The following is a 24235-nucleotide window of genomic DNA, read 5'->3' on the forward strand; positions in this document are numbered from 1 at the left end:
GCAAAGCGCAAGGACGGATGTAATAATCCCGGTTGGAGCCCTTGGCTCTCCACCTGCAGGGGAGTCGATTCACAAGCGGTGAAGCAGGTCTGCAGCTGTCTATCTTTCTCTCCCCCTCTCTGTCTTCCCCTCCTCTCTCCGTTTCTCTCTGTCCTATCCAACAACGAAGACAGACAACAATAATAAATACAACAATAAAACAAGGGCAACAAAAAGGGAATAAATATTTAAAAATAATTTTTAATAAGTATATCTGCAATACTTATATGAGAATATAGAATGACATTTCCCAGTACTACTTGATTGAGGCAATATTGATTTATGGGATTATTGTTGTCACAAGGGTACATTTCCACATTTTCCCCAAGATAGCTATCAGGATATTTCTCCCTCAACCATATCATCATTTTGTTGGGAAATATAAGAAACTTGGGAAAGATAAGAAAAACAAATAATTAAAATCACTAATAAAGTAAAATAAGAAAGAAAAATAATTACATACTTGTTAAATACTAATCTTAAGATCATGTCACATAAACAAGAAATTTCACATATATTAGTTATATATGTAAAATTAAAGCAACACGACTGTTAACAGAAAACATAAGTGAATGTTTTTCTGTATTAGAAAAAAAATGAAAAAATAAGTACTACATATATGACAAAAATTTAACGTCTTTTAAAATATGTAAGTAAATCATTCTCTTGGTTTATAAAATTGTAATGTACCAATTAAAATCGGACAAGGCACATGGATAATATTTATATTAGATGAAGTATATAATAAAGCATGAAAAAAGTAAACCCCAGTTGTAATGAAAATTTGGTTAAGAAATGCAGTTAAAACATAATGAGTTATTTAACTAGTCTATCATTATCCACAGTTGCCTCATTCCAACCTGTTCTGTATTCTCTAGTCAAAGCAGCCTTTGGAAATTTCAAATCAGAAGAAATCTGTTCTATGAACACTTCCTAGCTTCATCCCCAAAGAATGGTTACAGTGGCTTTTTCTTCTTCTTCTTCTTCTTCTTCTTCTTCTTTTTTTTTTATCTGCCTCTACCTCTGCCTCTACCTCTACCTCTATCTCTTCCTACCAGAGCACTGCTCACCTCTGAATTATGGTGGTGTGGGGGATTAAATCTAGGACTTTGAAGCTTTAGGCATGAGAGTCTCTTTGCATAACCATTATGCTATCAACCCCCACCTGCTTTTTCTACTTTTTGATGGAAAAGTAAACTTTCTCTAAGTTATGTGCTTAAAGACCTTATATTGTTTTGTCTGATTACCTACTAAGGAACCTGACCATTCAGAATGGATTTTGAGGAAGGGGGAGAGGGGTTGCGGGATGGATAGAATAGTGATATATATAACAATTTTTCATGTCTGCAGCTCAAAGGTCCCAACTACAATCCCTTTCATCACTGTCATCTAAAACTGAGGATTACTCTGGCATATAAAAAAAAATTGACCATAGCCACCAGATGTGTTCTTAAGAAGAACAAGAGAGGGAGTCGGGCGATAACACAGCGGGTTAAGTGCAGGTGGCTAAAGCCCCTGGCTCCCCACCTGCAGGGGAGTCGCTTCACAGGCGGTGAAGCAGGTCTGCAGGTGTCTATCTTTCTCTCCCCTCTGTCTTCCCCTCCTCTCTACATTCTCTCTGTCCTAACAAAAACAATAGCAGAAACAACAACAATAATAACTACAACAATAAAACAACAAAAGGGAATAAATAAAATATTTAAAAAAAGAAGAACGAGAGAAAGGAAGATAGAAAGTGAAATTCTGTCATAAGTATTTTGGAACCATTCAGGGCCCTTATTTATATAGTTTTTGGATAATTATAGATAGACCAAAAAATTGAGATGGTAAGAAGTTGAGAAGTAGCTATCAAAGGAGTTTGAAAATATTAAGTGGAGCAGTGCTGACTATTAAGTCCCAAGTTATGAATGATAGAATCAGATTCTGAATTTGAAAAATGGTTGAGCGTTGTTGAGTTTGAATATGTCCAAGGAACTTTGAGGGTTTGGATATAAGAATCATTCATTACAACGTTAGATGCTGAACTAGAAAGAAAATAATTATAAACTATTTGTGAAAAGCTCAATGGATGGAACATCTGAGAGGTCAATTAGGCGATAGCATTGAGAATGATAGAGCCCTGACTTTATTATTATAAAGACTTCATTTTGTATGTGTTTCTTATATAAATCCCCTGATGTTTAATAAAGTATCTGACAAATATTAAATGCTCAGTAGGTTTTTTCACCCAGCCTGAAGTTGCAAAATGAAAAACAAAAATCAATTTTTAGATTCCAGTTTCTAGTCAAGTGTTTAACTCCCTTGGTATATACATATTCTTGGTATATAAACAGCAAACAGAACAAAACACCTAATACAGTGAGACAGAGGGGTAAATTATTTTGAAGTGCATTTTATAAAGTAATTAATTTGTAATGCTCTTAGAAATCAATTGTGCACATAAAACTTGATTAACATATTGTTCACTCATAAATGGGCAAATTGGACATTTAGAGTACCTCCAAGTTTAACTGGGGCCAAGATGCACTGTGTCCTCAAAAATATTTTGGCTACTACACTCATTTTGAGAAACTTTCTGTGGTTAACCTACTAAAGAACATGGGCATACCCTAAATCCACTATATCCACTTTAATTTTCTATAATGCCATAGTATTCAAATGTTGTTTTATCCGGGCTGGCTTCACGGGCGGGTAACAGAGATGACCAGAGACACATGGCTGGGCTGAGAATGCAGTTTAATCATTATTCACGAATGGGCAAATCACCACACCATGTGCTTTTCTCCATCATCCTCTCTCCGCAGCTGCTGCTGGGACTCTCCCGTCCTTAGCATAGGGGGCGGGGAGAAAGCAGGGGCGAAACTAGCAAGGGGCAAACCAATTCTTCTCAGAGGTCGGGGGGAAGGGAACATACCAACATTCAAATATAGCTTATTGTTAGCAGTATTTATTCAGATACATATAATTTTAAAATAATGAGCATTTTTCTATTTTAAATGTTATGAAATATTCATAATCATTGCCACTTACTAGTCTCCAGTATATGTATATTGATAGGATAAAAATTGCTATTAAATTCTGTTGTGTTCATTGATAACTACATGATATGAAAGTTGTGGTGCAATCCTTTTGTTCCTCTGTGCATAATGGAATTATGTAGATTTTTATAATATCTGTAATCAGATTCATCATATTTAGTTACATTTTCAAGGATTTAATTCCCAAGTATAAAAATAGGAAAATGTAATTGACAGGGGTTCAACTTTTTTGTTTAGTATAATAAATGAGCATTTTATTTCTACAATTGTCATATTGAATTAAAATGCATTTAATCAGATAGGTTCTTTGCCAGTCTCATTGGCATAATGAAAATCCATAAGGTTACCATTTTTATTTCAAAGAATGTTTAATATTACAAATACTCTTGATTATTTTAAAATTATATTTATTCTGACTTAACATGCACTTTTTGACATCATCAAAAGTAATTAGTGATTACACATACTTTTGAAACTCATCTTGGGGAATTAATTTGTAATTGTTTCGGGGGTAGATAGCATAATGGTTATGCAAAGAGACCAATGTGTGAGGCTTCGAAGTCACAGGTTCAATCCTCCCACACCACCATAAACCAAAGCTGATCAATGCTCTGGTAAGAAAAATATATATACTTGTTTCTATTTTTAAAAATATACCATAATTTTAAGGTGATGGAGTTATTTTTACAGATATGGAATATTTAGTATATGAGAAATAAATAATATGAACTAGCCATTTTTTAAAAAATCTTTCTTGTTCTCCAAAGTTGTGTTCAAAAACAATTAAATGTTTGTCTGTCATTTCTTATGTTTCTTAGATGACTTTTATGGATGTTGCCTCTTTCTCATTTCTCACTATCAGAAAGTGAGAAATTGAAATTGACTTTTGGGGAAAATGACTTCTTGGGGACCATGTGGTCGGGCATTCAAATGAGCTCACAAGCTACCAGGCACAAAGAACTGGGGTTCAGGATCCTCCTCCCCACCTGCAGGAAGGTGAAACAAGTGTGCCATGTAGGTGTCTGTCTTTCTTTCTCCCTTTCTTTTTCCTGATCCCCTCTCAATTTCTCTCTGTCCTATCCAATAAAAAATAGAGAGAGAGATGAAAAAATGGCTGCCAAGTGAGGTGGGTTTATAGTGCTAGCACCAAGCCCCAAAGATTACCCTGCTATCTATTATATATGTAACACATGTAAAACTTGGACTGGGCTTGGCTTATTAGACCATCATGGAACTCTGGTGAAGGAAGTAGTTGGGGGGGGGGGCGGAAGTTACAGAGGGCTTTGAGGTCCTGGTGCATATTAATAGAAAAAGACCTATGTTGGGGAGTGAAAATGTCTTGCAGACACCTACCATGGGAGATGAGAAATTATACCCATTTGTCAATGACGATACTGTAATTATCCGATTACATTAACCACCCAGTTGTATGTGTTTCTTTGTGTGTGTGTGGGTGGGTGGGGACTCTTCTGTGTCCTTCCAGTTTTCCAAAGAAAGTAAAAAAAGTGGTGCTTTAGCTTCAGCTGTATTTCACCAAAGCAAATGACTCTGGGGAGGGAGGGAAAGAAATAGGACAGGGAGGGTATTGGGGAAAAGGACCTAAGTTGGGGGTGAGAGTGTTTTGCAGACACCTGTCACAGGGAGATGAGAGATTGAACCCGTGTGTATCAAAAACTATACTGTAATCTATTAACCTACCAATAAAGACAAACAAATATACAACAGAAACTTAATGGAATCATTATGCCTGGGGGGTTGGTATTGGCTGGGAGCTTGATGAAGTAATCAGGCTGTTATTTTAATTCATGGGGAGAAATCAAGGGATTTGTACATTTCAAATGCCAAGGTTTGGGCAGAGGAGATGGCAGAATGGTTATACAAAAAAACATTCATGTCTGAAGCTCTGAGTTTCCAGGTTCAATCCCCTGTATCACCATTAGTGAGAAATGAGCAGTGCTCTTGGGTTTTTCTCTCCTATTAAATAACAGTCCTTGGCAGCACATGTACTAGAGTGATGTCTGATTCTATCTATCTGCCTGTCTTTCTCATGAATAAATAAATTCTTTAATAAATAACATATTAAATATGAGTCTTGTATAGGTTTAACATTTGTTCATTCATTTGGGCTCATTTATTTATTAATTCATTTTCTGCTTTAGTCCCCAGAGTATATGTGGTAGCTAATATCAAAAGTCAGGAAATACAAATAGTAAATAAAATCAGAACCAATTGATGTGGTAGCATATAAAATTCATTTCTAATGTGAAGCTACACTTCTGAAATTTTAGAATATTGCAAACCAATTTAAAATCAGTAAAATATCCATATTAAAGAATCAGGAAAAATAGAGAATATTAAGACTGGGAGATACTATATAGATAGAGCGTAGCATATGCAGTATTATAGTTTTGTTTCAACCTTCCAAAGACCAAAATGAAGAGAGATAAAGACATTAACATTTACTGTTAAATAAAAGAAAGCATGTCACATAGCAGGGGAAGCAAAGCTTTTCATTGTATTTAGTCTAATAGGATTTCTTACTGGAGGCCTTACTATTGATTTTTCCACTGACAGTGCCCTTGACAATACTGCTACAGTTACTGCAAGAGAGAGATTCATAAAGCCATCTCTGCAGAATCTAGAATCCTTTAGTGGGAGTGGATGCCATAAAACTGAAATCAGTTTTTTGGAGGTCTAAAATGCAGCTGTTTCTAAATTGATTTTTATTTAAGAATATATAATGTAGGCTGAGACTAATGGATATGCTTTTAATGATCCTCTCTTACCATCATTTCTGTTAGCTACACTTGGCTATGCAGAGGATAATTAAATTTCCTGAGAAAAGCTCTCAATTCTATACTTGTCTGAAGGTTACTCTATAATATTAGAATAATTTACTAATAAATATTAGCTGATTTGATTTTTTGAAGACCTATATTTTTGTTGAAAGTTATTGGAAATACTTTGTTAAAATAATTTTATTTGCTTATGAAGACATACCACCATAAGATTATGCAAAGCTTCTCCATTGTTTGGACTGAACAGTATTTAGGATGATTAAAGGTGAATTGTCAGTATTGAACTGAGTATTTGCTTGCAAATTTAGTGTTCTATGCATGCTGATGTCTCCCTATGTTTGAGTTGATTGTTCTCAATTTCATTTTGGGAATATTTTTGTTTCTATATGTTTTAAAGAAAATATGAAAGAGTACTAAAAGCCTGGTTATTATATTGAATATTTCATCTTGGAGGATTTTTCTAGATATAGTACATTTATGTGGTATTTATTATAATTCAAAATTTTAAATTTCCTCAGAGGTCATTCTTTGAGAGTAGCTTAATTTGCTTCATTAATGCTAGGTAATGTAACACTTTTTTAAAAATAGTAATTTGTTCTAATATGTTATTTAATAGAATTATTAAAAGGGACTAATTGTATGCTAGATATATAGAATATCATTACAGGCAAATAATTTTGCAAATAAGGAGTCAGTCCAGCTTTTCAGTTGTAAATATTAATGCTTAAAGAGATGAAGAAGTTTAGGGTCCAGATGGTATTGCACATGATTATATACAGTAGAGTTATACAAGGACCAAGGTTCAAGTCCCCAGTCCCCACTTGGGACTACTTCAGTAGTGGCAACCATGTTGCAGGTGTTTTTGTTTTTCTCCTTTTCTGTCTCCTCTTCCCCTCTTAATTTATTTCTGTCCTATAAAATAAAGTTTTTAAAAAATAGATTAAGGAATTGGATCATATTTCAACCCAAAATTTGACATTAAAGTTTATATTCCCAGGGAGTCGGGCGGTAGCAGTGGGTTAAGCGCATGTGGCACAAAGCGCACGGACCAGCGGAAGAATCCCTGTTCAAGGCTCAGCTCCCCACCTGCAGGGGAGGTCGCTTCACAAGCGGTGAAGGAGGTCTGCAGGTGTCTTTCTCTCCCCCACTCTGTCTTCCCCTCCTCTCTCCATTTCTCCCTGCCCTATCCAACAACGACGACAACAATAATAATTAAAACAAAAAGGCAACAAAAGGGAATAAATAAATAAATTTTTAAAAGTTTATGTTCTCATCTCTGGTTTATGGTGGTATGGGGGATTGAACCTGGGACTTTGGAGCTTCAGGCTCTTTGCATAACCATTATGCAAATTAAAGTTTATGTTCTGCCCAAACTGCTAAACTAATAAGAGATACCTTTCTTCAAATCCTCTGTGCTATTGAACATATGACTAAAAAGTGGCGCACCTTACTTACTAGTAAAATCTAGCAAGTCATAGAAACTTCGTAGAATTATTTAAAAAACTTAATGAGAAAATGAAATATGTGTAGAACTGTCTAGTGTGCTATCTGGTAGATAGCTCTAAACAATTGGTCTTGGAAAGAAAGAACAAGTCAACTGTGATGTTTCTTAAGAGTGGGGTTTCAGTATTATTTATATTGGTGTCTAAAGTTCACTTTAGTATATTTTACTTCTTTTTCATAGTATAATACACTAAGGTTAGAAATTACCAGTAGGTGGAGCTCAGTGTCAGAGAAACTAAATGTCTGAAACTGAGGTACTTTTATCCTTTTTTGCTTAATAAATAAATGCATAGAGCTTTGAAATTTATATTGAAGGTTTCTTCTTCTTTTTCTTTTTTGTAGCATGCCTGCCCAGCCAAAAGTTATCATCTTACAACAGAGTTCTTGAATATATAAAAATAATGCTTTAGCTTTTCATATTATTTATAATTCTTTGTTGTATCATAAATAAGGTATGACAGTTAATTTGCATGGATTTATGAGTTCACTTTTAAAGTGAACTTCATTTATGAAGACTGGCTTTGAATTTGAACATTTCATTTAGTCATTGGACTGATCAGCTCAAGCTTAACTTCTCAGAATCCTCAAATCTGCTGCTCTTGCCGTAGTCTATTTCTTAGTAAATGGCATCATCTTCAACCAAAATCTTGGGAATAACTCTTATGTTCACTCCTCAGCTTTCTCCAATAGCTTTGCCAGATTCTCTTGTTGTTACCTCTAAAATACTACCTTACTGTGACTTCTCATCAGTATTTCCACTGCATGAAATCCACCGTTCTACACTGAACTGCTTCAACCAGATGCCCTGTCTAATTCCTTGTACTTCCTATATACTATTTCTATGCTGTGACTTGAGGAATCTTAATGCTTCCTCATTTATTTCATGCTTATGTCTAGTATCAACATAGACTAGAATAAAATTTTTTAAAAAATTAAAATTCCTTGCCATCAATTGCGATTTCTTGTATCTGCATGTCTCTCTCCACATTGATTATCACTCTTTTTCATTTGTTATATTTTCACTATATTGATTTTTTCCCATTTATGGGGGAGGGGTAGTGTTTTACTTTAGGGGTAGTGTAGCCTGGGAGGTGGCGCAGTGAATAAAGCATTAGACTCTCAAGCATGAGGTCCTGAGTTCAATCCCTGGCAGCACATGTACCAGGGTGATGCCTGATTCTTTCTCTCTCCTCCTGTGTTTCTCATTAATAAATATATAAAATAAAATAAAGTATTTTACATTATAGTTGCTGATACATAGGTAGAACCTCTCATCTCCCCACAGTATGTGACTGAAAGGCAGTCCTTTCCCCAATTTAGATCCTTCCCCACCATCCTACACCAGGATCTCAGATACTTTCAATCTCATCTCTTTTGCATTTTTTCCCAGAATCCTTTGGTTTGGTGCAATATACCACATCCTGTTCGAGTTTTACATTATGTTTTTCCCAATTGTCCTTGCTTCTTAGATTCCAACTATGAGTGAGGTAATTTGGTATTTGCCCTTTTCAGTCTAGCTTATCTCACCTAACATGACATTTTCAAATTCTGTGCAAAATATGGCAAAGGAGATTAATTCATCATTTTAACAACTTCATAGTACTCCCTCATGGATATTGCCACAACTTTCTTGGCCACTCATCTGTCATTGAGCCTCTGGGTTGCTTCCAAGTTTGGGCTATTACAAATTGTGCTGCAAGGAACACAGGTGTACATAGTTCTCTGGAAAGGAGTCTTTGTTTCATTTGAATAAACCCCAGGACTGAAATTGCCAGGTCATACAGTAGGCACATTTCTCTTATTCTGATGAGTTTCCAGATGGCTTTCCACAGGGGTGGACCAATTTATTTTCTCACCAGCAATGTTGGTGGTTTTTCCCCTATAGCCCTCCAGCAGTTGGTGGTTTCTCTCTTTAGTAATCTGTGACGTTCTTACAGGTGTAAAGTGGTATCTCGTTTTTATTTGTATTTTTTTGATCATGAGTGACTTGGAGCATTTTTTCATATGTCTTTTAGTCCTTCTCCTCTGGAGAAAATTTTACTCTACCATGCTGATTGTATTTCCTTTTGAGCCCCTCCAGTTTCTGCTTATTCCAGGGCTTGTCTCCTTTCTCTTTAGTACTCTTTGCTTGTTTTCTCATATTGCTGACTACCTTCTTCTTTACCATTTTAGCTAAACTGTCATTCCTGTAACATATGTCTCCAACTCCCCTATCCTTATTGGACTCTTGTCATTTCTCTACTCTCTGTCATCATTATTTTTATATTACTACACTTTTCCTTAGCACTTTTTTCCCCTATATGTTTAATACTGTTACTGCTGCTACTGTTACTACTGTCACTACCCCTACAGCAATTTGTTTGCTAATATTTACTATAGGGTTCGTTATTCTAAACTTTTCTTTGCGCTGAATAATGTACATATGTACATATACATATTTGTACTCATTTAATTATGATTATATATATATATGTGTATGTTTTCAGCATCTATTTTTCAATGTTCTCTTTGTTAGCTCCCAAATTGTAGATCCAAGAGGAAAGATACTTTGTTTACTGCTATTTCTTTGGCCTTGAACAATGTCTGGCAACATAGAGGAGGATATATATATATGTATATATATATAATTTTTTAACTAGGCCAGCATTAAATTTTTTTTAATTATAAGTGAAATCTGAAAAATAGTACTTTTTTCATCATGACTTTCAATAAAACAACCTAATAAATTATTTTCCTTGAGGAAATTTGAGGTAGAGAGCGAGTGTGAGAACAAGAGAGCAAGTAAGTAAGTGTGTGTTTACTAGAGCACTGCTCAACTTTAACTTGTGGTGGTGCTGGTATGGGGCCTGGATTTGCTTGGGGCTTTGGAACCTTAGACATGCTATCTTTTCTTTTTCTTTCTTTCTTTTCTTTTTTTTTTTTTTTTTTTTTGCATAAACATTATGTATGTCCTTAGCTGAGGAAATTAGATTTTTTTTTTCTTTTTAATGAGAGCATTGCTCAGCTCTGGTTTATGGTGGTGTGGGGGATTGAACCTGGGACTTTGGAACCTCAGGCAGGAGAGTCTCTTTGCATAACCATTATGCTATCTACCCCCCACAGAAATTAGATTTTAAAGGGAGATATACCTGCCTAATTATTCCTAGAGTTCTTTTATATAACATCAACAGGGTATATAAAATAGAGACTTTGCTTTTAGGAAAGTCTTTGATAAAGTCTATCCATGTTCTAAATATTAAGTTACTGTTGGGTAGATAATAACTTTATAGAATGAACCTAGAAAAAGATTCAGAAATATGGTGAAGATCGACATGTATCAGCAACTACTGCTTGTATCTGTTTTGAATTGAGTTAATGGATATTTGGCTTATAGATGCCATCAAGCTAAAAGGAGGGCTTTAGAGTTGGGTATCTGATACATTTGGTGACCTGACCAGAAAAGGAGCGAGACTAACATACAACAAAGACAGCAGTGTGAAGACAGTGGTGTGCTCCATAAACAGAAGATGCCTGTGGCCACCAGAAACTGTAAAAGACAAGAAGTGGGGCCAGGTGGTAGCATACTTGGTTGAGCACATGTATTACAATGCTCGAGGACCCGGGTTTGAGCCCCCAGTCCCCCACCTGCAGGGGGAAAGCTTTATGAGTGGTGAAGTAGGGCTGCAGGTGTCTCTCTCTCCCTCTCTACCACCCCCTCCCTCTTGGTTTCTGTCTCTATCCAATAAATAAATATAAAAAACAGTATAAAATTAAAAAAAAAAACACAAGGAAGTATCTTACCTTAAAAGGTTCTGGAGGGAACATGATCATGCCAACATCTCAATTTCCTACTTGTAGTCTTTAGAAATGTTAGAAAACAAATTTCTGGGATTTTAAGCCATTCTGTTTTTGGTCCAGTATCACTGAAATACCTTAATGGAAATAACAGCATTCATTGTTTATTAACTGTGTAAATGATGTGAAAACCTGCTAAACTGGTGTCTACATGGCATCAAATTGTTTTTAGTTTGAGAAAAAAAATGCAAAAGGAACAGATGACCATAGAAGAAGTACCTGAATTAACATTTTTCTGGGCTAGACCAAAAGGGAAGAAGTCCAGTTTCTCTAGATTTTATATTTATTTATTTATTTTCCCTTTTGTTGCCCTTTTTTTTTATTGTCATTGTTGTTTTTGTTATTGATGTCATTGTTGTTGGATAGGACCGAGAGAAATGGAGAGAGGAGGGGAAGACAGAGTGGGGGAGAGAAAGATAGACAGACATCTACAGTCCTTCTTCACCACCTGTGAAGCGACTCCCCTGCAGATGCGGAGCCGGGGACTTGAACTGGGATCCTTAAGCCGGTCTTTGCGCTTTGCACCACGTGTGCTAAACTCACTGTGCTACCGCCTGACTCCCACTAGATTTTATATTTGTAGACATACATTTGTATGTAAAAAGTAATTTTGATTTATCTCTACAGCTGCTTTCAGATTTATGAGCCTGAAGATTTTACATGAGGCACCTAGTAAATGTGCAGTGAATATTAAAGAATAAATGAATAAAACCACACACAAAAATGTATTAAAGATGGATGAAACATACATGGTATAATGTACAAGGAAAAGCTTCACAAGTGAAGTAGTGCTGTAGCTTTTGTTGATTATCTTTCTCCTTCTTTATTTCTCCCTTCCCTTTCAGTTTCTCTTTGTCTTGATAAAAAATGAATAAATAAAATACTTCAAATAAATAATAGAAAAAACTGATAAAGATGGAAAAATATAGTTAGAATTTAAAAGTCAGGCAAGGAAGATAGTATCATTGGTGGTGCAACAGACTTTCATATCTGAGGCGCCAGACTTCCCTGTTAAAATCTGGGCAACACAATAAACCAGAGCTGAGTCAAGCTCTGGAATAAAAAAAAAGTGTCATGTATTGTATGAAGTGCGGGGTTTGTTCCCTTCATCAAAAACAGTAACATAAAATAAAAATAAAGTAATTAAATAAAATGGTATAGTGGGGAAAAAAACCAAGGGAGGACTAATGGGAATCAATTTTTAGTTTTTCCTGAGTGTAGCAAACTAAAGCAGGAGACAAAATAAATTGCCAGTTCATTCTTTGAGCCTTCTTTTTGAGCAAGACAAGACTTTTGGGGAAGTGAAGATGGGACCTAACCCAAGATAAATAGTATTGTAATTAACTACATAGATTATGGACCAGATTTACTGTTTTTGCATTCTGAATCAGCCACTTACTAGCCAGACAATTTTCGAGGCACTGTCTATGCATTGATGAACTTTTTTTCCAAAAGTACTTACAGCTGGAAAAGGAGGCAAGTGGTTTAAAGGAGATGTCTATTTTGTGGTCTATTATCATTATATATAATAAATGTTTTTTGTCTTTTTCTTTGTTATTTTTATGAAGTTACTTGAATTTTAGTCCATTTTCAAGAATGCTTGGCACAGCATGTGAAGACAATATCTGGTGTTGAATAATTTCATGGTACTCCTTTTTAATAAAAAGAATAAATAAAACAAAGGTGTATCTGGCAAAAGCAAATTGTATAGAATACATTATCAAGTAAGAGTCTTATATTTTGAGATTATTTATATTTAAACAGTCTAAACACTCTATCCTCCAATTTTATCACCTTGTATGTTAAACTCATATAGTCTTTGTTAAAAGGACTTTTTAAAATTTCTGTTTTATTTTACTTTTTGTCACCACCAGGGCTTTATTGCTGCAGGCTGACTTTTTCAAATAAAGAGAAACAGAAAAAGAGACTGAGGGAGGAATTGAAAGGCACTACAGTGCCAAAACTGCTCCTAGTGGCCTGAATACCAGGATTATTTTGTCATCATGTGCATAGACACTCCCAGATGAAATTTCTTGCTGTCCCTCCCTTAAGTTTCATTTTTATTGAGACTTAAAAAAAGCCATTTATTTACTAAGAGATACAAAGAATAAAATCACACACACACATACACACACACACACACACACACACACACACAGAGAAAGAGAGAGAGGGGTGGGTGGAGAGACAGATACAGAGAAGAGCATTGATCAATTCTGGCTTATGGTCTTGCTGGGGGATTGAACCTGAGGCCTGTGTTCCTTAGCCATGAAAGTCTTTTTAAATAACCATTATGCTGTCTCCCTAGCCTCCCCTTTTTTTAGTATTGAGACTTTAAGAATCCTTTGTCTTAAAATTAACATTCTTTTTAATTTTCTTTTTTCCTTTTTTATTTTTGCCTCCAGGCTTATTACTGGGGGCTCCATACCTGCACTAAGAATCCACTGCTCCTGTGGCCATTTTTTGATTTTTTTTTTTTTTTTTTTTGGATATGACAGAGAAATTTAGAAGGGAGAGGAAGATAGAGTGGGAGAGAAAGATCACCTGCAGACCTGCTTCACCACTTGTGAAGCGACCCACCCCTGCAGCTGGGGAGTCGGGGACTCCAAGCGGGATTCTTGAGCGGGTCCTTGCGCTTTTCACTATGTGTTAACCCTCTGTGCCACAGCCGGCACTCCCTTTTTTCATTTTTTTAAAAAAAATATTTGTGGGTGGGGGAAATAGCATAATGGTTATGCAAACAGACTCTCATGCCTGAGGCTCCAAAGTCACAGGTTCAGTCCCCCACACCACCATAAGCCAGAGCTGAGCAGTGCTCTGGTGTTTCTCTCTGTCTGCATCTCTCTCAAAAATAAAATAAAATATTTTTTAAAAAAAACATTTGTACTTATTTATTTATTTAGTCTCCAGGGTTATCACTGGGGCTGGATGCACCGCTCCTGGTGGCCATTTTTTTTTTTTTTTTTTTGGTTGTTGTTATTGCATATGACAGAGAGAAATTGAGAGTGGGAAAGAGGGGGGGGGGGAGCGTGGGAGGGGGAGAAAGACACCTATAGACTGGCTTCACCGCTTGTGAAGCTGCCTTCTGCCTCCGCCAGTGCGGAATCCGGGGCTCGAGCCAGGATCCTTCCATCGATCCCTGCACTTACCACTAACTGCCCGGCCCCTTATTTCTACTTAATTATTATTGGATAGAGGCAGAGAGAAATTGACGGGGGTTGAGGGAGATAGAGAAAGGGAAAGAGACAGAGAGACACCTGCAGCCCTGTTTCACCACTGGTAAAGCTTTCCCCCTGCAGTGGGGAACAGAGGCTTGAACCGTGGTCCAACTGCGCTGTGAAGTGTGTGCTTAACCAGGTGCGCCACCGCCTGGCCTCTCGCTCTTTCCTTTTCTCTTCTTTCTTTCTTTCTTTCTTTCTTTCTTTCTTTCTTTCTTTCTTTCTTTCTTTCTTTCTTTCTTTCTTTCTTCCTTTCTTCCTTCCTTCCTTCCTTCCTTCCTTCCTTCCTTCCTTCCTTTCTTCCTTCCTTTCTTTCTTTCTCTCTCTCTTCCTTCCTTCCTTTTTCTTTCTTTCTTTCTTTCTTTCTCTCTCTCTCTTTTTTTTTCTTTTTCTTTTTTGGTAAGGTATATACTCTGTTGCTGAGCCACCTCCGGGTCCAGTTTGATTTCTTTTTCTTTTCTTTTTATTTTTTTGAGGGAGAGGGAGAAGGAGGTGTCAAGGCACCACTCTAACTTTTATGGACCTTGGTATGTTTTGTCTTTTTGATTTCTCATGTGTTTCCATCAATCAAACCCAGAATCTCCAGCATGTAAAGAACATGCTTTACTGCCAAGTGACCTCCCTGACCATTTATGCTTTCTCTTTGAGTCAGAAAAATCATAAAGCATTGAGGAATTATGCATTGGTAATAACTGAATGCCACAGGATTAAGATAAAAATGTAGCACAGCTTTTTGCAAGCTATTAATTCCAGAAGTGTTTGAATGTTTGCTCTGTTCTCAAAGAGAACAGAGCATGACCCAAGTTCCTAAAATTTACAGAATTCTACAAGTTGTACAGGAAGAAAATAAGTTATTTAATTTTAAAAGTTCAATTATGAAATTGTTTTATTTCTTAAAGTGTGGATCTTCACTTAGTTCACAAAGATTTCCTTTTTATTGCTCAGTGAACAAATTGGATTTATTAGTTACTTCAGCAGTTCCTTGAATCCAGAACTAACTGGTATTCTTCCGTGCCAATAGGGGGAGACAGCTTCAAATAGGAGATTCAGAACTGTGTCTTTCTATCTTGCTTTTTGGCACAAAGTCTCTGGGGAAATTGTCTTCAGTGAGCCTATCACCAGTAGCTCTCTTAAGATGGAGGATAAAAGTGAATGTGAGAGTGGGCAGGGACCTGATAGTGATTTTGGAGCTCCTAAAACTCGCACTTTGAGGCATTCTTCTGAGTCTTCTGCTCCCTCTACATCAGAGTTAAAAAAAGAACAGGTAAGGAAAAAGGCTTTCTCAGGCCTACTTTGATAGGGCCCAGAAATTAAGACCTAATTAAATGATGCATTTTGTTCAGCTTCAAATGAAAATAATGCTTTTTCTTGACTTTTGATTATAACTGATAAGATTCTTTTGAAGGACTACTGCCTACTCCAATGCCAAACCACACCTATTAGAAAAGAAAGGTGGCTTCCCCCCTTTCCATTTTTTTGTTTCTTTTATTCAGATATGAGGAAAATATATGATTTCTGCTATTACAAAACATTGGGAGGAAGAAGAATTGAGTTTTTATATCTGAGGAGAGTCATTGTGTAATTTAAAATATGAAAGCAGATTAAGATTTTTATATTTCAGGGCTGGTAAGTTCATTCAATTGAGAGTTTGTATGCTTTGCCAGGCAGGCTACCTAGTTTCAGTCTGCCCCTACTGTGTTGGGGGGAGGGGAAAACTTCAGTGCTGTGTCGTCTTTCTTAAAATCTTTGTCTGTCTGTCTGTCTGTCTGTCTCTGTCTCTCTCTCTCTCTCTGTCTCTTTGTCTTCCTCTTTCTATCTGAAAAAGTTGACCTAAAGTGGTGAAGCTCCAGCGACAACAAAGAAAAAGAAAGGACATTTCTGTATTTTAGTTTTCTTTATCATTGTTAAGCCCAACTTAATCTTCCTATTTTTAGTTTCTGTCATTAAAGAAAAAAAAGTTTTCTTGCTATATATTAAAAACTGGTTATAATATTTGACAGAACTTTTCACTGTTACATGGCTGTATATTGCTTAATTCCTATTTTACAGTCAATTATTTATTTTCTTTATTTATTTTCCCTTTTGTTGCCCTTTTTTTATTGTTGTCGTAGTTGGATAGGATAGAGAGAAGTGGAGAGAGGAAGGGGAGACAGAGAGAGAGAGAAAGATAGACACCTGCAGACCTGCTTCACTGCCTGTGAAGCGACTCCCTGCAGGTGGGGAGCTAGGGGCTTGATCCGGGACCCTTATTCCTGTCCTTGCGCCTTACGCCACGTGCGCTTAACCCGCTGCGCTACCACCCGACGCCCTTTACAGTCAATTCTTATGTTTTAATTTACCAAGCAGGAGCACGCTAATTCTATATTATAGTTTATTACCTATAATTTCTATGAAAAGTAGAAATGGCATTCTATCTGAAATTTGTTGTGCTGTGAGGAGTTATATATATATATATATATATATATAATTTTTTTATTTATAAAAAGGAAACATTGACAAAACCATAGGGTAAGAGGGGTACAAATCCACACAGTTCCCACCATCAGAACTCTGCATCTCATCCCCTCCTCTGGTGGCTTTCCCATACTTTATCCATCTGGGAGTATGGACCCAGGGTCATCATGGGATGCAGGAATTATATTTATGAATTATTTTTCAGCTTAAACTTAATTGCTTGCATCCTTGAAACCCTTTAGTTAAAGCCCCAGAACTTTAAGCTGTCATTCTTCTAGATTCACAATATATATTAGTAAATCAAATTATGAGTTTCAAATGAGAATGTTAAATTGTGAAAAATAATGTTTTATTTTTATAATCAGAGCTCTGGCTTATGGTGGTGCTGGAGATTGAACCTGGGATTTGATACCTTAGTCATGAGAGTATTTTTACATAATTATTTTAACATCCTAGTCCTGAAAAAGAACTTGTGAAATTGTAGAACTCTGTGTGTGTGTGTTGGATTATGTTTGATTCCGTCTTTCCTAGAATGACTTTTCCCTCATTCTTTTATAAGTTCTGGTAAACTAACTTTTTTCTGGAGATTGTTCATTAACTCAGTGTTGAGAAGTAGACCTTAATGTTGCATTTATTATTCCTTTACTTTTATTCCAAATTGTCTTTGTCTTTAAGACTTTGTGGAGATAGTTATACAACATTTACTATTTCTCGTTGATTACTTCATTCTCTCCTTCTCTTTCTCTTCTTTTTTAAAATATATATCTGACCAGTACTGCTCAACTCAGGCCTGTAGTGGTGCTGGGGATTGAACTAGGACACTGGAGCTTCAGGTATAGAAGTTTTCTTGCATAACCATTATGCTAGCTCCTTAGTCCTTGGTTCAATCTTTCGTATTAAAATTTTCATTTTTTATATGGCTCACCACTGGGCTGACCCGGTACCATACCAGCACTATGAATCCACCGATCCCAGCGCCCCCCCCCCCTTCTATTTTATTCAATAGGACAGAGAATTTGAGGGGAGGGGAGATAGAGAGGGAGAAAGTTAGGCATTTCTCTGCCGCAGTTGTGGAGTGGGGCTCGAACGAACCTTGATCTTTTTGCCGACCCTTGTGCACCGTAATATGTGAGCCTAATCGGGTGAGGCCCTACTCTCCCTCCAGCTTACTTTTTCAGCAGGAAGAATAAAATAGAGTCAGGGAAAGAAACCAGACTCTCGACTTGTTCAATAAATTGTGGGCCAGCCTCTGACTTGGGTCGCACACCTAGCAAAACAATGTACTAAGCTATTTTGCAGACCCTTCAGCTGATTTATCAATCATGTTCTCGGGGTCGGGCCATGGAGCACTGGGTTAAGAGTACGTAGTACTGGGAGTCTGGCCGTGGCACAGCAGGTTAAGTGCACGTGGCGCAAAGCGCAAGGACTGGTGTAAGGATCCCAGTTCAAGCCCCCGGCGGCTCCTCATCTGCAGGGGAGTCGCTTCACAGGTGGTGAAGCAGGTCTGTAGGTGTCTGTCTTTCTCTCCCCTTCTCTGTCTTCCCCTCCTCTTTATTTCTCTCTGTCCTACCCAACAACGATGACATCAATAACTGCAAAAACAGTGAAAAACAAGGGCAACAAAAAAGGAAAATAAATAAATATTAAAAAAAAAAATCTTAAAAAAAAAAAGCCCATAGTACAAAGTGCAGGGACCCTTGAGAGGATCGGGTTCGAGCCCCTAGCTTCCCACATGTTGGCTGGGGGAAGCGGGGTGGGGGGGTGTCACTTCATAAGCGGTGAAGCAAGTCTGCAGGTGGCTTTCTCTCCCATCTCTGTCTTCCCCTTCCCTCTCAATTTTCCTCTGTCCTAGCCAAAAAAATCAGGGGGAAAAAATGGCTGCAGGAGCAATGGATTCCTAGTGCTGGCACCCAAGCCCCAGAGATAACCAAGGAGGGGGAAAAAAAGTGTTTTCTGAATTACCATCTCTATTTCTCTGTATCTTTAGCTGCTTGTTTGTGATGATTTTAGCATTTGTGTGGAAGGCCATTCTAAACCATATTTCCCATTACCATGAATTTTAAAATAAGACGGAGGATGGTAGCTGGTAAATAGTTGATTCCAGAGACTCTTTTTCTATTTATTTATTTAAGAAAGGAGACATTAACAAAATCATAGGATGGGGGGAGGTACAACTCCACACAATTCCCGCCACTCAATCTCCATTTTCTTTTTTATTTATTTATTTTCCCTTTTGTTGCCCTTGTTTTTTTGTTGTTGTTGTAGTTATTATTGTTGTTATTGATGTTGTCGTTGTTGGACAGGACAGAGAGAAATGGAGAGAGGAGGAGAAGACAGAGTGGGAGAGAGAAAGACACCTGCAGACCTGCTTCACCGCCTGTGAAGTGAATCCCCTGCAGGTGGGGAGCCGGGGGCTCGAACCAGGATCCTTATGCCGGTCCTTGCGCTTCAAGCCACCTGCGCTTAACCTCTTTTTCTTTTTTATTAGGGATTAGTAGGTTACACTGTACAGGAAATACATGGTTTCAGTCTCTCATCTTCTTGTGATAGGTTTCTACAACACACTTTCATCCACAAGTTACACCCATGTTCATAGCAACAAATAGCCTAAACTTGAAAGCTGTTATTGGGAACTGGGCGGTAGCACAGCGGGTTGAGCGCACATGGTGCGGAGCATGGGGAACAGGCTTGGGGATCCCGGTTTGAGCCCCGGCTCCCCACCTGTAGGGGAGTCGCTTCACAGGCGGTGGAGCAGGTCTGCAGGTGTCTATCTTTCTCTCCCCCTCTTTGCCTTCCCCTCCTCTCTCCATTTCTCTCTGTTCTATCCAACAATGATGATAGCAACAACAACAACAATAACAACTACAACAACAATGACAAACAAGGGCAACAACAATAACGACAACAAAAGAAAGCTATTATTGATCACAAAAAATAGCTTGCCAACAAGAAATCAATACCGATGCCTTGATTGATGTACTTTCTGTAAATGAGGATGGATAAACTTAACAATAAATTGATAATTCACATAAATATTAACCTGTAACTTAGGTTTTAGTCAGATTTTAATATTTACACGTTATAAATTACTATAGATTTTCATTTTTTCGGGGAGGGATTATTATGTGAAAGGAAAAATGCATAAATGAGTTCTGATGTGAAAGGGACAGAGAAATATGAATGGAGGATGAGTCCCGAATGTTCAGTGACCAAAGTCACTCTGACTTTGCTTAGCAAGTGAGCAACAGCAGGTCAGATTAATGATTTCAGTTTGCGGTTTAAGTTTGGGTGTCCTGACTTTACCCAGAAAAGATTAGCTTAGAAATAATTTGCAGTTAGTTTGGGCTGTTTTTCTCAAGCTAGAGATTAAGCCTTGAGAGTGGACAGTATAATTAAAACAGGCGAGGAAAGTAGAATAATTTAGGAAATGCAGTTATAGAGTGTGTATACTGTGGTGGAGAGGTAGATAAGACCACACACACACACACACACACACACACACACACACACCCCACCGTCGCAGGTGGCAAAACTATTTGATTTTGGCAATGTGTGAAGTTATTAGTGACTTTTATTGGATTTTTTAAAATGTGATATGGGGAGAGTGGAGGATTAAATATATGTTGAATATTGGAGTGATTCAGTGGCACACTCAGTTAAGCACACGTAGTATATGTGCAAGATTATTTAGATTAGATTCTGGGTTTAAATGTAGAAATTCATGTTATAATAGTTATTGGGATAATTATTTAATTATTTCAGTACTTCAGACTTTGATTTTTGTTATTACTGAGACTTAGCCACGCTGGATTGTCTTCCAGATAGAGACAGATGTTGAGAGACAAAGGGAGAGAATGAAAGATACCACAGCAGAAAAAGCATCTTTCAATGGAGGTGGAGGGATTGGTGGGCTCAAACATGCTTGAACTGGGGCATGAAAAAGCTGGTACACTAATAAGGTGATCTGTCCTGTTGGTTCCAAACTTTAATTTTCTTATCTTTAAATGAGAGTTTCTGGTCATGGTATATAGGTTTAATGTAGGAACAGTATATGTACAAGGTACAGATGCTTGGCACATAGGGCTTAGTTAAATGTTAGCTCCATTTGAAAAATAATGAACTTACTAACTACTGAATGAAACACTTATAAAATATGAATCCAAATATTTCTTTTCACAAACCATTTCCCTATCTCATATTTTATCTTTAGTGAAAAAAACTCTGATCATTGTCTCTCATTAATGCCTGATAGATTTCATTTATTTCTAACTTTCTACTGTTCTCATGCAAAATAGATATGTCTCTGTGAATATTTGCATGCATTTATCATCATATTAGCAGTATTCTCCATTCTTATAATAATTTAACATTGAGTTTTATTGGTTTGTTTTGTTTTTGCCTTGAGATGTGATATTAAAGATATTATACCAATTTCAGGTAGTAAATGTGCTGTAGTTTTATGCCTTATACTATAGATTTGAATTTGATAATTGTTTAAAAATTTTATTTCAATATTATTAAGTCATTTTTGTCTCTCCACCCCAAATATATATATATATATATATATATATATATATATATTTTTTTTTTTTTTTAACCAGTCAGTGACACATGTCCAGCATTTGGTTGACTTTATAAATAATAATTATGGTCTAGGCAATATGATATAATAGAAAGGTCAGGAGTTAGCTTTGTCATCATCTGTGCATTGTAAGGCAAGCCATCCTCCTTCTCTGAAATCTCTTCTCTCATCTGTTTGTGAAGTGAAATGCTTGAAATCGAAAATCCCTATCCAAGAAGATTCCTTCTACCACTGATGTTGTATAAAACAATTGTATTATGTGACTATTTTGTGTATAACATACCTCTAGAATATTAATTATGGTCCAGTAATTTTGTAAACATTTTTTTCTATGCTAACTTTTTAGTACATGTATTCTCTGTATTTATTTATATTGATATTACTCTCCCCCCCTTGGTAGTTGGTTGCCTTTGAAATTCCTTGTTTCTCTGCTGACACTTTATTATCAGAAACAATATTAGACCCTGAAATATGAAGTGGAACTTTTGGACAACATGTGCTAATTAGTGTGAAAATAGATGCTACCAAAGCAAATGAAAAAAGTTAGCCAGTCTTCTAGCTATTGCACTGTAGGCAAGTGTAAAGTAGAGAGAGAAAAATCTTATGACCTTTCTACTGCTGAGCTGTGAATATTGCTCTATGGTTTCTGAAATTGTCAGAGCTCCAGCTGAGAAAAGCAGTCTCTGGGACTACATTTAAACTTATGACAGTGGAATTTGGGGCAGAGTTGTTCTAGTTAGAGATAAAGCTTTAAAAACCAGAGGAGAAAAGGAAAGATAAAAAAAAGTGCACAAGTGTATATTTTAATCTTACTAGATATAACTTGTGAGGATAAAGCAATTTTGGACTAGTTTTCTTTATTAAGGTTTAGTGTCATTGATTACTGATAACTTTACAAGTATTTTTTTTGTAAGTTACGTATATTAGATTTTTAGTTTTTTATATTTATTTATTTTCCCTTTTGTTGCCCTTGTTTTTTATTGTTGTTGCGGTTATTATCGTTGTTGTTATTGATGTCGTCACTGTTGGATAGGACAGAGAGAAATTGAGAAAGGAGGGGAAGATAGAGAAGGGGAGAGAAAGACACCTGCAGACCTGCTTCATCACTTGTGAAGCGACTCCCTTGCAGGTGGGGAGTCGGGGCTCAAACCAGGATCCTTATGCCGGGTCCTTGCGCTTTGCACCACCTGGGCTTGACCTGCTGTACTACTGCCTGACTCCCTGTATACCAGTTTTTAAAGACTGTGATACAATTACCAGAAACCTGTTGTCTCAAAACAACATAAATACTCTTTATGTCTTTGAGTACATAAATCCTAAAACAAGGTGTCTGCAGAGTCAGTTCTTTCTTGTTGCTGATTCTAAGCAAGAATCACTCCTTGCTTCTTTCCTAGCTCTGACATCTAGTTATGATCCTTGGTTCTCATTTTGAGATCCTTAATTATATCTGCAAAATCTCTTTTTCTAAGTAAGATCAATTATACTCACTCTGAGTAGAAACACCTTTGAGAGACCACATTATAGCCCACTGCAGCTTGTTGCTGTCATTTTTTCATTACCAAGTAAGTTTTCAGAGGTTGGGATTTTTGTTGCTTTGTGTTATTGGTATGTTTAGATGATTTAATACAACAGAAGTCAGAAAGTTATGAACCATGGGCCAAATCTGGACTGTTATCTAATTTTTGACAGATTAGCTTAATTAAAAAGATTTTATTTGTTTGAAAGCAAAAGAGTGAACAAAGGACCAGAACACTACTCAGTTCTTATTTTAATTTTCTTCATTTTTATTGGGTGGGGGGTTAGTAGTTTAGAATGCAGTTGTTGACACATTTTTTTTGATCTTAGTCCTTATGCATATGCAATTTCAATGCACTGGTTAGAGAGAGAAAGAGACAGAGACAGAGAGAGACATACCACAATACCAGGACTTACCCCAGCACCATAACATCTTCCATATGGTGCCAGTGCTCAAACCTGGACCATACTTATGAAAAACCACATGCCATATCTGATGAGCTGTCTCTCAAGCTAAGTGGCTAGATTTTTAAATAGATATTTGTAAGGAACATTGAGGGGGGTGGAGAGACAATTTGTAGATGAAAAGCTGTTAGTAGATACATTAAATGAAACTTTACAAGGTGAAAGTCAAGGTGAAAGTATAGTATTTAGAAGTGCACATTAAATAAATAAAATAATGAAAATGCTTACTACAGAAGATAGGATAGTGGTTGTTTTGGAGAGAAGTGTAAAGGTGGATGTGGTAAGACAGGCCACATAAAAACCTTCTGCAATAGTTGTCAAAGTTCTATTTTTATTTTTTTTTAAGGTTTTTAAATTCTACATTTATTATTAGATAGAGAAAGAAATTGAGTGGAGAGGGACAGAGACAGAGAGAGACACCTTCAACACTGTTTCACCACTTGTGAAGCTTTCCTCCTACAGGGAAGGGCCAGAGGTTTGAACCTGGGTCTTTGCATACTGTAATGTGAGTGCTTAGCCAGATGAGCTATTACAAGGATGTTTATCTTAAACTAGCTTAACTTTCTATATATGTTTTTCAAATTATCTTAAACTAGCTTAACTTTCTATATATGTTTTTCAAATTATAGTAAATAGTAAGAAAGTTTAAGTTTAAATGTCTTTTTTCTTAAGATAGAGAGAGAGAGAAAGAGAGAGAGAGAGAGAGAGACCACAGATAATCTCCTTTCAGTGTGGTGGGACTTGAGCCTGGGTCATGCACATGACAAAGCAGTGCACTATCCAAGTAAG

General features: G+C 36.7%; 1 protein-coding gene across 5 annotated transcripts in view; it reads left to right on the top strand.

Moving 5' to 3' along the window:
* Nucleotides 1–24235, top strand: part of FER (FER tyrosine kinase) — a 351355-nt gene that overhangs the window by 128775 nt on the left and 198345 nt on the right. For 4 of the 5 annotated variants that reach the window (XM_060201250.1, XM_060201251.1, XM_060201249.1 and 1 more), the window contains one exon: nucleotides 15452–15694. The exons of the other annotated variant lie outside the window; for it this stretch is intronic. In XM_060201250.1, coding sequence (XP_060057233.1) covers nucleotides 15452–15694 — 243 coding nt within the window. The remainder of the gene's footprint in view (nucleotides 1–15451; nucleotides 15695–24235) is intronic. 5 annotated transcript variants of the gene reach the window in all.

This window comes from Erinaceus europaeus, chromosome 11, assembly GCF_950295315.1.
Source record: "Erinaceus europaeus chromosome 11, mEriEur2.1, whole genome shotgun sequence".
Taxonomy (NCBI): domain Eukaryota; kingdom Metazoa; phylum Chordata; class Mammalia; order Eulipotyphla; family Erinaceidae; genus Erinaceus; species Erinaceus europaeus.